The following is a 14,995-nucleotide window of genomic DNA, read 5'->3' on the forward strand; positions in this document are numbered from 1 at the left end:
AGATCCTTGAGTGTTTTCATATTTCTGGTTTTTCTTTTCTGTGAAATTAGTTCTCAAGATTTTAAATTCTTCTGTTTTCCAGCAGATTATTTTTAATGAGTCTGAGAGGAGCAGTTTGTGAAATATAACTTTGCTTGTTTTGCTGTGACTAAAACCACTGTTTTGATAAAATGTATGGATGAAAACCAGCTGTGTGAAACTGAACATCAGCAAGATTGGCTACACGTGGGAAGGAGAGACATCAGGGAAAGCACAGTACTTTAGGTTGAGAGTTGCTTTATTCAAGTTGTAGCTGAGGACCTGTATTATAAATGTATTTTTTTTTATACTAGAACAGTTCCTTTGTGAACACTACCTCAGTTATCCATTTGTCTCTTTTTTCAGTCAAAGTTTTATTTGCTTCCTCTGTACTCAACATGGTAATTTCTGAGATGTTTCAGTGAAGATTGTTATATTACTCCATTGAGGGGCCTGGCAAAAATAAATAATGAATGGAAAAGCACAATTACTAATTTATAGACATTACTAAAAGCTGAGGAGAAACAAGTGGAAAAGGAATGTGAAGGTCCATAGTGAATTATGTGTCCCAAAAGAAGAGACAGCTACCTTTCACTTGTCCATCTTTCATGGCTTCAGACTGGATGTTTTCCACAAGCAGTAGCGCAGTTTGGAAAACTTTCCCAGCAAGTTCACAAGTTCAGCATGGACCGTCTGTACTGATGTCAGTAAGCCAAGAGCAGTCCATCATGACATACTTTTGCCATTTCATAATGTGAGTCTTAATCCTTTAGGTGGTCATAAAAGGTTCTTCTGACTGAAATAACTTTTGAGCTAGTTGTTTATCACAGTGAGGAGAAATAATTCGGTTCAAATGGCATTTGACTAAGTGACTCTTACAGGGCTCTTGACAAAAGTGTATGGTTTTCCTGAGAACAGATGTAGGTTCATACATGCTTTTCATGGTGTACTCCTGGCCTGTCACTGAAGCCCACTGATCTTAACATGATGTGCTTATATTTTTTTTCCCCCTTTTAACAATTGAGTTCTGTGTTCCCTAACTCTGTTGTTGTGTTCTGTACACTTGTTTGCCTTCGGAACATGGATGAAGCCTGCTCCAAGAAATAGGGTTACTAATTACTGGGACTTGCAGCACTCCACAGAATTCAGTATTGTCCCAGTGGGACCATCTGCAATTTCAGTCACAGAAGGATAATGACTACGGTTTATGGTTTTCAAATCTCAGGGTTGGAACACCTCTACGTAAGCTTATTAGATTTCTTTTCCTGGCATAATATCTATAATATTTATCATGCTACCACAAAGCCAACAAAAAAAGAGGACTGTGGCAAAATTAAATAATCACTTGGCATTCTTAATTTACTCTGTGTGCTTTAATAGTGATACTTAACTAAACAGCATTGTGAAATTGAGCATTGCTTTACAATTTTGAAAGTCTATGTGCTTCAATAAATTTTGTGTCTACAGATGTACTCATTTAAATTAAGCTATTACAAATTTGAATGGAAAAAATATAGCTTTTCTATGGAAATCAGAGTTCTGAAGGTTGATACTTAGATGAATGTAAAATATGTATGTATGATAAAACACATACATTGAAAATAGATCTTAAAATTATGTTAAATCTTCTTTCTGATGGTATTTTTCTTTTTTATCAGTAGCTAGTATGCATATACTCTCCAGCCCAATTTTAGTTTTTTTAATCTTTACTTGATTTAAGACCAGGGCACATTCTTGTTATTTATGTAAATTTTTTTTTTGTTTGTTTTATCTATTTAATTTACAACTGCCATGATAGCTGCAAAAATATTCCAGGATGTTTTGTGCTATGATATCTCTTCTTGGCCAGTTACTTCATTATATTTTGATTTGTGTTGGTCCACAAAAAATTACAGTGTTTTCTCAAAATAAACTGTGCCTTTTGTTTCCTGGTGGTACAACAGTATACTTTAGCTGAGCTATAGCTGAAGGCTTTAGGTGAAGAGATAACTTATCTTAAAAAAGGCCCTGGTGAGTGTTGGTGGGCTGAAGAGTTCCCTACCTCTACATCATTTGTTGTTTGTTTGGGTTTTTTTAAACATATTTCTCTGCAAAGACAGATAGTGCTTTAATTTAGTCAGCAGTAATAGCATCTGGGACCTTCCTGCTTCTCTGTCAGCTACTGACACTTTCTGAACCAATGGGTCTGCAGGGAGCTGCCTGGGTTTGAAAGAGTGCAAGAGTGGGGCAGGACCTTTCTTTAGAGAGGAAGGGAACTCTAGGCTTAAACCTTCCATTTCCGTTTGTCAGGTTCCATCATAACCAAATTTTTAGGTTTTTAAAGACACATGGTACGGTTTTGTTTGTAGATGATGGTGATTTCCTGCTATTCTTTGCCATTATTATTTGGTGTTGAACAGAGTACTGTAAGCAAGATTCTCTCTATTGCTGCAGGTTGATCTTTGTGTCTTCTTTTTCCCCAATGTGCTTTTATTAAAAAAGTACATTTTCGTCTTCCTTACAGTTTCTCAGGGAAAACAGTATTTTTCTCTCTAAACAGAAAGAAGATCTCCCTCCCTGAATCAGCTGTCTTCAACCTCTGGCTGCGTCATCCACCAAGCCTTGAAAAAGCTACATTGTATCTTTTAGACCAGCTGTCTTCGATTCAGTTGAACTCACTGGAAGAAGTGGCTTGTGTCATAAAAGAGTCATTACTGGTATGTGCAACATGTACATCTGATACTACTCTTTCATGCTTCAGAAGTGACAGAGAGTTTCCAAATACATCAGTATATTTGAGGGAAATGGCTGTCATATGGCATATAACTTGAAAATGCAAAGGCAAATCCTGAGTCTTACAAATGTCACTAAATTTTTAGTTTTTACACTGAATTTTACACTGATGAAGAATACATGAAGAGGAGAATCTGGCTGGTGGGGGTGCTGAGTACCTGCCTCTGTCTTAAAAAAATTATAAACTCTGGCCAGGGAGTATTTGAATCTGTTTTTACTTCAATCTCAGGGCCCATGGGAGTTTACCAGTTTAAACAGTTGGAATTCCTTGTAGATTATTTTATTATAGACTGCTTAGTTACTTGGTTTGGTTTGCAAACCTGAATAAAATTCTTAATACAAAACATTTGCTAAACTGTAATTAGTTTTCAACACAGTACACCAAAAATCTTTCCTATGAGAAAACATGACACAATACCTTTTCCAAAATAATGAGCTAGTTTGCAACACTAAATGCAAGTTGTAATTACAGTGTGAAATAGCATGTGTGCATGTGTGCTATATACTTAAATTATACATTTCGTAAAATCTATAGAACTAAAAAATGCCATGTGTATTTTATTTTCAGACTATGAAACTGCTTACAGAGTATGTATTCTAGATGGGAAATGAACGATACCTTTAAATATTCTTCCTTGTTAATTGAATCTTCAAATTTCTATTTCAGGGCTCTATTATAATACTTGCAAATCTTGTAAATGCTTGGCATCAACAGCACTTTATATGTCATCTGGGTATCTAGATATTTCAGAAGACAAGGCTATATACAAGGCCTGTGCCCAATTTTTCTTTATCAGATACACTGTGAATTGAATACAGTATATGGTACCACATATTGCTGAAGAAAAAAAAAATCTAGGTTATATATAAAAAGAAGTAAAATTTCTTTTTAATTATTGATTTATTGTTGTCATATTTACCTGGTCTTCACATCCTAATGTCTGAAAGAATGGAACATTACTGTGCTAGCACATTTAGGTTGTCCTTACTTGCCTCTGCTTCAAAGACTTCATGCTTTTGAAATAATATATATTCAGAGGTGAAAGACGAGCACAGCAGCTTTCAATGCTGGTTTAGAGAGGACATCCTGTGGACAAGGAGTGGAATGAATGGAGGGAGAAAGAAGAGGGAAGTTGGAAGATGGATATTGCTGATGGATAGGCATTGATAAGAGGGAGAGTGCATAAATGGGAGATGGCATAACAAACAACAGGATGAGAAGCCTCAGAGAGGCAGTATAGAAGGAAAAGATTTGATCCAGAAATTGTATTCGAAAATACTTAATGATCTTTTGTACAACTTGTACATGGTAATATAAATTTACTTGTGGGACCTTAGATCAGTCAGCACTTTGAATCCAACACTATGATGAATTTAGCCTGCCTGAAAGAATGTTTCTTTAGGAATGTGGGTATGCATTTTTTGGCAGGTGGATTATCTTATTTGTAGAATGTGACTTCTGTTTGCCTTATGGATATGATAATGAATAGTTGAATCATAAGACAGAGCGTGAATTACACATTTTTTCTATTTGGAAGAAAATCTCTAGGCTACAAATAAGCAGAAATATGTTAGTGATTTTGTTATAGTATATGATAAGAAGGAAATTTCAGTTTACCTAAATAAAATACCTTGATACAGTAACCAAACTGTACATAAACCTCATAGAGATCTTTGGTACCCAGATAGTTGTAAACCACCATAGTTCTGTTATGAAAGAAACTTGATATGCAATACTCCTGTATTTTAATTTCAAGAGTAATTGTAATGTGATGGTCCACTAACTTGTGGTTTATATGGTATGCTATTAGGTTTGTGGTTTGGGGATTAAACTGGAATTAATTTTGCAAATTCTGTAGTTACTCAGGAGTAATAATAACAAGTGACCATCACAAATGTTTTTTAAGCTTTTTCAGAATTTGGTAGGTGAGTGGATGTCTTCCTTTCTGAAGTAACTTTAAGGTTTTTATGTGTGTGTTAACAACTAAAATTTAAATAAATACACATATTAGAATTTCATGCTTTATCAGAAATGCATAGATATATATATAAACAGAGTTTTAAAGTACATGTATGTAAAAAGAGATGTGAATGAATTGGTGTCAGTTATAGTTGGTGTTCGGTTCTTAGACAGCTTTCCAAAGTATTTCTTTTGAAGTTGCAAGAAAAGTGCAGTAGGTGGAGAGGACTTAAAATTTGTTGGCTTCTCTTTTATAAACCATCTGTTACTGCTGCATTTTTGTTTTTCTACCTTGTCGGCTTTCCCAAGTCTAGCCCAGCATTGAAATTCTGTTGTGCTCTGCAGTTAAAGCTCTTGTGGAGTTTCCCTTGCTGTTAGTTTTGCTTCAGCGTTACAGAGCAAATACAGTTTTAGTGGGTGATATGGTGACTCTTGTATTGCCTGACAGGATACCAAACTGGAGACTGCTCTGGTTCCCATGCCCTTGCACTGCCCTCTTGCTGTGCCTTATCCCCACGTTTTGAGCCTAGATGGATCCACACTCACCTTTCACTGGGATCTGTGCCAATGAAACAGGCGTTAATGAGGGAGAAAGGAGGAAGGATAGGCAGAGAAAATGAGAAGCTTTTTTTCTTCTTGCAGTACATTCCAGTTAAGTTACAATCAGTTCCCACAGTATTGCCTGTTTTCAAAACTTGTGTTGTTATGGTAAAATTTTTGAAACAGTGCACACTAATATGTTGATGAATTCAGGAGCTTTTTAAACCTCTGTAAGAAGATGTTTATGCTTTTAAAATAAGTGCATGCTTCAAAGAAAATCCACGTGGCATTTTGTAGAAGGAAAAAAAAAAAGTGACATTTTTAATTTTAATGTAACATTCAGGAATACAGATAAGTACACAGTTTGGAAATACAGACATTTGAAATACAGAGTGTAGTAGTTTCATAAAGCTAGATGTGTTTAACTGTAGAAGTGTGGGGTCCTGTTAATTGCATTTGAGTCTGGAAGTCAAGAGAACTGGTATATTTGGTGTTACCACCTCAAATCTGTTGATGTGTGATCTTGGGCACAATTTGGTTCCTTATGTTTACTCTTACTTGCAGTTGTTACAGAGCATTCTATGATGTGAATAAAATGCCATATATGATTATTAGTCTGTTTCTCTTTTGCCATTTATTTGCTTCCTGTAGTTACAAATGTATTTTTCTAATTTCTGTATTCATTTCTAGATTTGTATTCTAAACTAGTTGTTTAGGGTTGTTCTTTCTGATAATACAGATACAAAAGTTAGTGTAGTTCTACAGAGCTTGTGTATGTAATGTTATATGTTATTTTCTTATTTTATTTCTTTCAAAAATCATAGTGTGTTTCTGTCATTTTTTTCCTGAAGACCGTATATTCTTAAAATATAATATCACACATGCAGCTCCAGTTCCCTGTGTTTAGATCTTTTTGCTTTAGTATGTGTAGTGCTATATGCATTGTGCATGTTTTAAAAGTGATGGAACAAGCTCCTGGTGGACAGTATGTTTGATTTTCTGATCTACCTGTGAAAAATACTGCATAGTTGCAGACAATATTATTAAAATGTAAAATTCCCTTTTATTCTGAAAAAATTAGATAAATGACAACAGCATGAAAACCCTGTGAGAATCCCTCCTGAAATTGATAATCCCTCCCAAACTCCAGAATTGCTGCTGGCCACAGCAGAATTGTGCTGCCTGCACTAGTCTTGCTACACAGCAGGCAGATCTTCAAATTGCCTTGGAGACTTTTGCAATATGATAGCATTCTTACTTTGAGTGCTTGCAAATTAAATCCATGCAGTCCATTGATCAAAGTCTTGTGGAATTAAATATCCAACGGTGGGGTTTAAGCAATTAAAAAAAAAAAAAAAAAAAAAAAATTCTACTTGGTACTTTTTAGCTTGAAACAAATGCATAAGTTTTCTTTAGAATAATGCATCAGGTGCTTCAAGCTGTTACAATAAATGCCGTTAATAAGAGCTATTCCTTCCATGCATCCTGAAGTTCATAGAATGCATTTGATTAAACATGGGTTACTCTAGATTGTTCAAGAACTATATTCTTATCAAATTTTCAGGTGCTAACATCAGAAACAGAAAGCATGAATTTGTTTTTTAATTTAGGCAAATATACATTGGGGAATGTGTAGGAAGCATTTTATTCTTGGTGCTCTAGAAATCTCAGAAATATGGGATTAGAAAATAGTGTGTTTACTAGTGCATGTTTACTATGACAACTTTCTTAAAACAGTCTTTTGTATGGTAGCATGATAAAAAGCTTCACTAGTTAAAAAACCCCCACATTTTGATGCTGAGGTATTAGCTTGGACTAGAGACTCCGAAATTCACATAAGGTAATACTCTGAAAAAATGTCTTGGGACCAAAATGTGTGTGATACTATTAAAGGCAATAAAACAAATTTAATTTTTGGAATTGAATTTTGAAGATGTACCAAGAATCTCAAAGTACATCCAAAAGAGATTGTCTGTGAATGGGAGAGAAAAGCTTTTTGTAAATCTAGTCTCTGTCTCTTGCTCTAGTAATAGCATGCAACAACCTGTTCTTTCTAGCTGCCACCTTTTAGTATTTTTAGCAATTGTTTCCATTAACAGGTTGGGATCCCAGGTGTTTGTATTTATCAGCTGTTTAGCATTCTTGATATGTTTATGAATCTTCTTCCATGACTTTGTTGTAGTGATTTGGAAGAACCTAATCCTGAGGAAATCTAAGAGTTTAGTAAGAGTTAATCTGAGGTTTACAGTTTAATAATTGCAGTGTAATAGCATCCATGAGTTAAACTGTAAATTATACAGTGGCAATTGTTTGAGTTGCTTCTTATTAATGACTGATTTTCTTTCATTTGTTTATCAACAGCCACAAGCAGCAATCCATCCTGCCATTTTCAGAATTGTTAATGAAATTTTCAAGTAAGTTTTGAAATTATAGTGGGAAGGGTTTCAAATGATCAGTTTAAAGGAGGAATATTATAAACTGGGATGTATTATAATTACAGGATGTCTTTTTCTTTACATGTATGCCTTAGTGTCCCCTTCTGTGTAATATACTTCAAATAATGAAAAATGTTAAAAATCTTGTGAACTTTACAAAAAAGTTACATTATAATAATCATTAGTACAGTTGACTATATTGTGTTTTAGCCTTTAATATTTATCATATATATTGTACTTCAGTAGACATTTGTGGTTGAAATATGATTTTGAGGTGGAAATTATAAATGCTGATATGACTTGGCCTATGCCAGCATGATGAAGATGGAATTCAGTTAAAATATTTGCAGTTAACAGTGTAACCTTCTTAACAAAATGTTAATAGTAATCTGGATTTATGTCAGATATCTTTTAATGGCATGAAACTATTGATCTGCCTGAGTTTAGTTTTGAATGCATTATTATTTTAAAGTAATATATATTGTTTACCACATGGGGGATTCCAGTCCTTCATACTCACTTCTCAGTGGCTTTTTCTCTTCACTTATTATTTTATCATTCTTTTTAAGTGGATCTACTGCCAGGGCTATCACTATTACAGTTTTGATACAACAGTAATGCATTTAGTGACTGATATTCTTTGTTCAAGTGTTTCCCTTTTTAAGAAAAAAGGGCTCCCAGGTGAATATGTTTGGGGGCATTTGTGTGTGTCTGTGCATCTTTAGGTTTGTGCTGGCACTAACAGATTTTCTGCTGTAGAAACTGTAGGCTGCTGTGTTGTGAGAGTGGAACCTCTTGGGAGCTATTGCTATGACAGTCCTTTCTGTTGCTGTGGTCCAGTGTCTGAGCACAGCTAGCATTTTCTGAATAGTTGAGACCAGTCACATTTGCAAAGCAAAATGCACTTGAAAATGGTTGTGACTTCAACAGACCTGTTGTCAGGAGGTCTCAACAGACCTCCATGTCTTAGGCTGGAGGCTATATATTGTGATGGTATGAGGAGACAAAATTTGTTCAAGGTTCTTGTCTTATTTAGGGTCATAGTGTATCAAATATTTTCTAAAAATAACACAAGACTCTTTAGCACCCTTTCCATTTGGTAGACAGTAGAAATGGGTGAGATGCTGTTTCTCCAGATAATTCAGGGCTTTGTCCAGCAAAGTATTTCCTAATAAAATTTTGCACTTGTATTAATGTTTGAAACCGTCTTAGAAATTGTTTTTTCCTGTTGCTTAGCCTACATCTCAGTTCCTTTGCTTGCTTCATACTGCTTAGTATGCTTGTTCCTCTACATTGTTGGTATTAAAGCCTTAATATATTATTTTTAAAATACTATGGTTTAGGTCCTCTTGGTATTATATGAAGCTATGCAGGCTAGCTGGCTTTTGCAAACCAGTTGGTTTCTGCAGCTTTGTTGTATTTCTCTGACATCCTTCCCACTATAATCAAGTGGTGTGCAGATGTTAAAATAATACTTAGATTGTCACATGAGAGCTGCTGATAAAGAACTTGTACTTCATTGCTTGTAAACTGTTATGCTTCTACAGCTGGCACAAAACTTCTATTTTGGAAGTTAATACTCTGTTAGAAGTACAGATCTAAGCATTGTGTCTCTTTCAGGAATAACTTTTCCTGCTATTTGCATGCTTTTTATTGAGGTTGATTGTGCTAAATTGTTTTATTTCAGGGATGTTAACTTGTGTTTTTATTTCCCAAGTAGAAGCTTATTTTGTTGCTATGTGTAGCTGTATAGAAGTCCATACACCTAGACTGTCTTGACTTTCTGTGTACTATTTCTTGTTTTTATATGTGTGATGATATTTGCCTGTAGTTTTGCAAAGTTTCTCTGTTACAGTAGTAATGTGTTAGCTATTCTTTTAGATCATTACAGAAAGAATGAAATAATTCTCTAATAAAAAGCTTACATCTCAGAGACAGCTTTTGAACATTTTTTCTCCTTAGTATTACATGTCTTTCAAATAAGAGAATGAAAATTACACTTTACTGCCTATGTGATTTTTCTATTCCATTTGCTCAAGGTTACATTACGCGTTATGGAAGGCCAGTTAAAACGTTTGCCTCTGAGCCTCCAGAGTGGATTTTATTATTTCATCATTGAAAGCACATTGAAATTAATTGGTCCCTAATTAAAATCTGTAGCAGTTACAGATCTAAAGTACACCTTTGGTATACACTCATTTCTGTTTGTTCTGCTGATTCATTGCTTAATGATCACGAAGAAGTCACAGCAATTGAAGAGCAGCTGTATTATTTAATACTTAAGTTCTGTCTCCTTGTGTAGTTTTAAAAATATGTTATTTCTAAATTTGATCAACAGCTTTTGATTATTTGTTTCTATGGCTCCATTAAGAGTGTTATATTTAACAGTTTAAGTCCAGATCATTTTTTTTTTTTCCTCCAGGTACCACATCCCAGGAGATTTTACTAGATTTCACTTTCTAATTTGAGAAGGTCTATGGGATGCAGTCACAAAGCATATACTCATAAAGTATGCTTAACTGCAGGCATGGGAATAGTTTCTCTGAACCCAGTAAGACTGTTTGGATGCCAGATTTGCCTAACAAAGTTGTGGTAGTCTCTTAATTTTATGCTTTTTTCCCTCCTGTTGGTAGGGTAAATTATGAGTGTCTGCATGTATATTCTACATATTTACTAAATCTAGTTTATTTGTAGGAGTTGCATTTTTTAAAGTAAAAATAAAATTAAAAAAGCCTGCAAAGTTAGTGTATCTGTCTGTTTCCACACTGCCATAATGAGCTTAGACGCAGCTTGAATCTACAGCATATATAGGATCTATCATTTTTTTTTCCTCATTTCAATTAACAGTGGTGTGACGGGCAGACTAATTATCTGATCTGTTGTAATCTAATTTTTCAATGCTTAGGAAGGCACTGCTGGAAACTAGTGGAACTCCAGAAGTTATGACCATAATACAGATGTTTACACAGCTCTTCCTTCAGGCTCATCAGAATGAAAACAAACAGGTTAGTCAAGATCTGTCTTAATGTCTCTTTTCAGTGAGAAGATATGAAATGTAATGAGAACAATTCATCTGTTAAGAGTGGTGACTGAATATAATGAGCTAAATAACAGCATGTCTCTACAGCTGTATATAAATCTATACCCAGCTCAGTTCAAATATTTTCACGTGTGAACAAAATTGTAGTGTGAAACCAATAGTAAGAGCAATTTACCTGACTTTACCCTGAGTAATTCTGAAATCTAAACTGATTTTCAAAGGGGCAGTTGTAGCAGGGTTTCTGATAATAAGTGAAACAGAGATAACCCCAATGCCATTCCCCCAGATAATTGTAAGTAGGATACCGAATAGCCAGACTTGCCTGTTCAGAAGGTAAAAGACAGAGAATACATACTGGTTTCAGATTCTGGTCTTCAACAGTGGCCTTCTAGAAATTTTTCCTCAGTCTAAAGCTTCAGATTTAATGTCTCCTCTTCTGCACAGATTTTTATACACATTTTACTGAACTGAATCAAGTAGAATTACTTTTGTATGTGTTGATAATCAAGAGCAGGATCAGTTTAGAATTTTTAAATTTCAAAATGGAGATATGAAAAAGCCTTGTTTTGTTGTTTAACTCCAATTCATATGATGTAAGCTTGGAAAGTATCCTATCATTTAATTGCTGTCACTTTAGATTTGAGAAAACTCCCAGTTCCTTTGATTTTTGCATCTTTTTTGGGGAGGTGGGAATTAATAAAATTTTGGGACTTCTTGGAACCTGTGACATACTGGCTTTTAAATAGCAGAGTGATTGAATCTCTCTTCTAGCTTCAGACAGTATGAATTAAGGATGAAACTGCAGGTGTCTTGCTTAATATATAGGTGCTGTGCATGTTAATTTTAAGGCACCCTGATTGCATGTCAGCAGTACACTGTGTAGCCCCAGGTGGGGGTGACTTGGTGGAGAAAAGTTCCACACCCGTCAGACACCTAAGAGCTAATCCTGTTGTGCAGGTGATGCATTTGCTTCAGGGTGAAAGTCCTTCACCTACTGGTGTTTTGACATGGGCTATTGCCCAGTTTTTTGAAGTGGTTTTAAATGTTAAGTTTCCTCTATTTAACTTGCATACAGTTTAATTCATGGGGCTCTAATTAAGGTATTGCTTTCACTATTAGAATTTAAAATCCCTTGTTTCACAGTTCATGAATCAACCATAACATTGAGTACCAGTTGGCATACAAAAATGCAGGGAGAGAGTGTCTCCTAAACTTTGTTTAAATCAGTCAGATATTTTTTTTTTTTCGGTCATACCAGTATTACGGATATTCATAAGGCACCCATATGTGTGGTATCTGGATGCCCTTGACAGGACATAATGTGATTCATTAGCATTTCACAGAAGAATAGTAAAACCATTGAGGACAGAGGGGCTTCTAGCTGGGTCATCTGACACCTTAGGAATTTATAGTACAGTTAATTGAAGAAAAGGCTAGGCAAACAGATATGCCCACAAAATTTTCAAGAGAATCAGGTCATGTCTTGCAGTTGCACAGGTTTACAAGGTGAACAGTTCTCTATTTCAGCGTGGCAGCTGTCAGAAATAGCTCTTTTCTGATAACTTGTAGACCATTTAGAGAGAACAAAGTTTGGCAGAAAAAAAGCTGAACAGTGTGAAAATACAGTGCTACAGGGTTTAGAAATAGTCTTGTTTCCTCTATGTTTTGGGAGACTTGAAAAAGGCATAAATGGAACATGGGGTTTAAACCTACTTAAGAAAAAAGACCATTTATGTAGTCGTTGAATAAAATTTTAAAATGGTTGTACTGAGATCACTGTTGGGATAATCTTTTCCATGTTTTGTACAAGCAGATTTTCAAGTTTGTGAAAGCTGACTAAGGATATTTTGGTCATGTTGCTTGTAAATTTAAGAACTTCATTTTTTTTATTTGATGGAAATTATAATTTCCTTCAGGATTATTTTATGAATATGTATAATCTTACTGTGTATTAGCCGCCACTTACAGATATGGGGACACGCCTGCCTTTGTGAAGCTATTTGTGTGTGCACCCAGTGCTGCAATAAAGAATGCCTGCTTTCTAAAAGTCCAAAACAAGTCTTAGAGTTCCTCTGCCAGCTTTTATGGTAACACTGTGATCATTTCAAAATTGTCAGTGGTTTTCACCTGAAATTTTGTTTTAAATAGCTGGATAAATATTTTACACCAGTGTTCAAATTTTATTTCCAGTTATATATCACAGCAATTATTATAACCAGCCACATCCAAAATCATTCTGTCTCTTTGTACATTGTTTTGTACTTTATGATGGCTTATGTAAGGAAAGAACTGCCTAAAATACTGTATCTGCATGACAGGAAGCAAACATTTTTTACTTTGCTTTAACAGTATGCTGAAAACTGGTTTTCAGTTACTTTACTGTTTTCATATGTAACTCATGCTGTGGGTTGTCTTGGCTACTACTGTGTTAAGGGCTGCTTTTCCATGGGATTTTTGGTGCAGACTAGTTGTCTACATGAATACTTTAGTATAGGGATTATTAATTTTTAATTAACCTAATTCTACTTGACAAGTAGACTTTTAGAGTCTTACTGACTGAGAATACTGTATGAATCAATACGGCCTTGATTTCTTAGCAATGACTGAAAACATCAGTATATTATCAACATTTTTCTCATACCAAATCCTATAATGAATCCAAAATGCAGCACTATTGTAATTACTAAGAAGAAAAATTAGCTCTATCCCAGTCAAAACCGGGACAGTATCCACTCCTTATTCCATACTTCTTATGTTATGCTCAGATTCCATGTTTTCTAATACATCCAAATGAATCACTGTCATTTTCCCTGTTTTTTGATATATCGATACAGATACTATTCTCTTAGTCTGTGGCTCATCCCTCCAAAATATGTAGTAAGTTAATTTAGTCCATAACTTTGTGTTTCATCTGTCATGATAGTCTTTCAAGGCAGGAGGGATGAGGCGGAGTTGGCTCAGTCAGTGGAGTGGGTTTCATTTGACACAGCAGGAGGATGGTGTCTAGTCTTTTTTTTTTATGCTACATTTGGAGCTTGTATCTGGTGTGGTCTCTGCTCACGGTCTGTAGGTTGAAGATGTCGATCTTGAGGAAGTTGGGAAGTTGGATGCCAGTGTTGAAACTAGTCCTGACTTCATCAGTTCCTTTTTCATTAACCTGGGTGATTCTTAATATGATGCCATGAGTATAATATGTATCAACCATAGCAATGATGTTTTGCAATGACAGGGTTATTTAGTAATTAATACAATACCATTCATCAGCTATTTTCACCCAAAATCAAATCCCTTTGAAGCACACATCAGACTTCTCCATCCTTCTGCATCACCCACCAAGTGTACCCAGGTCCCTGGGCACAAGTAATCCCACACATGAGTTTACCTTCACCTAAGGCAGTAGTAACCCAGATGGTCTTCCCCAGCATATTTTTAATGTCCATACAGGGACTTTATCTCCATCTACAACATGTGGAAGGTTTGATTGGGTAGGACCAGCTTGACTGACAGATCTCCTAATGTTGACTTGCTAAGTGTATATCCCAGTGTTTGAAAGTTCCACCACTCATTGCTCTCAGTGCAGGTTTTAGCAACCCATTGTACTACTTAATTTTACCAGAGGCTGGTGCATGATAGAGGATATGATGTATGCACTCAATGTCATGTTCTTTGGCCCAAGTGTCTATGAGATTATTTCAAAAGCAGGTCCCATTATCTGACTCAATTCTTTCTGTGTGCCATGTTGCCGCACAACTTCTTTTCAAGGCCCAGGAGAGTGTTCTGAGTGGTGGCATGGGGTGCAGGATACATTTCCAGCCATCTGGTGGCTACTTCTACCATTGTGAGCACGTAGTGTTTGACATGCCAGGTTTGTTGGGAGCTTGATACAATCAATCTGTGTGCAGGGTTTGTGTGGTGGTGGTTTTGGTAGCAGGAGAGGGGGCTACAGCCATGACCCCATGTGAGAAGCTTCTTGAAGCTCCGCTGGCACCAACTCAGACCTACCTCTGTCCAAGTGTGGCCAATTAGTAACAATGGCTGCACCTCTGTGATAACATATTTAAAAAGGGGAACCTGGGAGGAAGAAGAGACGTTGTGAGTAGGAGTTACAAGATGGACACCTATGTGAACACCAAGGACAGTGTCAGAAAGGAGAAGGAAGGCAGAGAGGTACACTGAAGTGGAGAGCCCCCCCCTCTATCCCATGATGAGAGGGCAGGTGCCCCCCCCCCC

At 35.8% G+C, this 14,995-nt stretch overlaps 1 protein-coding gene across 2 annotated transcripts in view; it reads left to right on the forward strand.

Moving 5' to 3' along the window:
* The window catches only part of FANCC (FA complementation group C), a 77,318-nt gene that overhangs the window by 49,374 nt on the left and 12,949 nt on the right, over nucleotides 1–14,995 (forward strand). For both annotated transcript variants that reach the window (XM_026866458.1, XM_026866459.1), the window contains 3 exons: nucleotides 2,558–2,714; nucleotides 7,652–7,704; nucleotides 10,631–10,730. In XM_026866458.1, coding sequence (XP_026722259.1) covers nucleotides 2,558–2,714; nucleotides 7,652–7,704; nucleotides 10,631–10,730 — 310 coding nt within the window. The remainder of the gene's footprint in view (nucleotides 1–2,557; nucleotides 2,715–7,651; nucleotides 7,705–10,630; nucleotides 10,731–14,995) is intronic.

The sequence above is a fragment of the Athene cunicularia genome, assembly GCF_003259725.1.
Source record: "Athene cunicularia isolate RWA chromosome Z unlocalized genomic scaffold, athCun1 chrZ_part2, whole genome shotgun sequence".
NCBI lineage: Eukaryota > Metazoa > Chordata > Aves > Strigiformes > Strigidae > Athene > Athene cunicularia.